The 1,886-nt window shown below is 40.7% G+C and overlaps 1 protein-coding gene across 1 annotated transcript in view; it reads left to right on the plus strand.

Moving 5' to 3' along the window:
• Window positions 1-1,886, plus strand: part of RELN (reelin) — a 551,032-nt gene that overhangs the window by 450,730 nt on the left and 98,416 nt on the right. The window contains exons 35-37 of the mRNA XM_004390724.1: window positions 1-100; window positions 264-452; window positions 990-1,263. The exon at window positions 1-100 is cut by the window's left edge and continues 1 nt beyond it. Of these exons, the coding sequence (XP_004390781.1) occupies window positions 1-100; window positions 264-452; window positions 990-1,263 (563 nt within the window). The remainder of the gene's footprint in view (window positions 101-263; window positions 453-989; window positions 1,264-1,886) is intronic.

Consider the following 1,886-nt stretch of genomic DNA (forward strand, 5'->3'; position numbering starts at 1 on the left):
GACTTCATGTCATTTCTGGAGCCACAGATGATTTCCATTGACCTGCCAAGGGAGGCGAAGACGCCTGCAACGGCATTTCGATGGTGGCAGCCTCAACATGGTGAGTTACCATTCACCCCAAGTATATTGATAGTTTTTAGATCACATCATACAGTCACAGCTACATTGTTTTGCAGACAATTGATTTAAAAACACAGTCATAAAGCTATTCGTGTTGCTATGTAATGAACCTTCTCTAACTGCCTTTTTTCATCTGATTTTAGGGAAGCATTCAGCCCAGTGGGCTTTGGATGATGTCCTTATAGGAATGAATGACAGCTCACAAACTGGGTTTCAAGACAAATTTGATGGCTCTCTAGATTTGCAAGCCAACTGGTATCGAATCCAAGGAGGCCAAGTGGATATTGACTGTCTGTCTATGGATACTGCTCTGATATTCAGTGAAAACATAGGTATAGATCATTATCAGATAAAAGGAGACAATTTGATTAACTGGACAACTAAAGTAACTAAAACTCAAGAGGAAATTCTCTAATGCAAAACTGTGTGCATAACTGCTTGTTCTAAGGGAGGGTCTTAGGGGAACAGGTTGTATTGTCCTATAATATAGTTTGGTGAGCCCAGTGACTTGATTTTACTTGGGACTGTCTTTCACAGAGCATGGATTATTTGACAGGGTTTCTTAGGAGCAAGAAGAAAGACATTCCATGTTTCATAATTTGCAGAATTATAGACTTAAGACCCTATGTTGGTCCTTCAAGGTAGTAAAGCTTTTCAAGTTAGCTGCCTTCCATATTTTTGGGTCTATGTAACTAAATAAAAACTGAGTAAAGGTGATAAGTCAAACCAATATGAGGCACTACAGATAAGACATTATTTTTGTTTGCTATTGAAAATATTGACCACAAACATAAATACCAAATAAGAAAAGAAAGTACAATTCTATGCTACTATTAAACTTTTCTTTCTTTTTTTTTTTTTTTAAATAGGGAAACCGCGTTATGCTGAGACCTGGGATTTTCATGTGTCAGCATCAACCTTCTTGCAGTTTGAAATGAGCATGGGCTGTAGCAAGCCCTTCAGCAACTCCCACAGTGTGCAGCTCCAGTATTCTCTGAACAACGGCAGGGACTGGCATCTTGTCACCGATGAGTGTGTTCCTCCAACCATTGGCTGTCTGCACTACACAGAAAGTTCAATTTACACCTCAGAAAGACTCCAGAATTGGAAGCGGATCACTGTCTACCTTCCACTCTCCACCATGTGAGAATTGTCATTTGGCTACGTGTCAGAATTTTGAGTTTCTGTCATCTAATTTGAAAAGAATTGTGATTCCACTTGGGGATTCCAGTACTCTTTCATGATCATTCCACATGGAATGTGATTGGGAGGGAGGGGCGGGGAGTACAAGATGGTTTGGGTTGCAATTTTTTAATGTGGTTAGAGAGTTCCAAAAGTTTCACAAGGCCAGATTTCCCTGTTATTTGGTAACATGATGGCTGCCCACCAGATTCAGTTTTAAAACAGTTGTAAAAATAAGTATCTACCTATAGGGTAGCTATGAGTCAGAATCGACTCAAGGGCAACAGTACCCCCAAAGTAGGTGGTTACCTGTTCACAATGAGCAGTACGTGATGTTGTCACATATGGGAGAGTATCCCTGGTTTCTTATCTCAGTACCACGTTAAGAATACTCATATTGTTTAGTGTCTTTCTTACCCTCCACGCCAGTTCAGACCACATTCAAGGGTTGTATGAGGGTGATCTGCAGAGATTCCTTACGGCAGGCTCCCATTCTGTGGTGTAGGCGTTTGGGTAATTTGGGGATCTTTCTAGGAACTAATGTCTACTGTGGTAACTGATTAGGTGTGCTGTCCTGGTCTGCT

Source organism: Trichechus manatus, unplaced genomic scaffold (assembly GCF_000243295.1).
Source record: "Trichechus manatus latirostris isolate Lorelei unplaced genomic scaffold, TriManLat1.0 scaffold00326, whole genome shotgun sequence".
Taxonomy (NCBI): domain Eukaryota; kingdom Metazoa; phylum Chordata; class Mammalia; order Sirenia; family Trichechidae; genus Trichechus; species Trichechus manatus.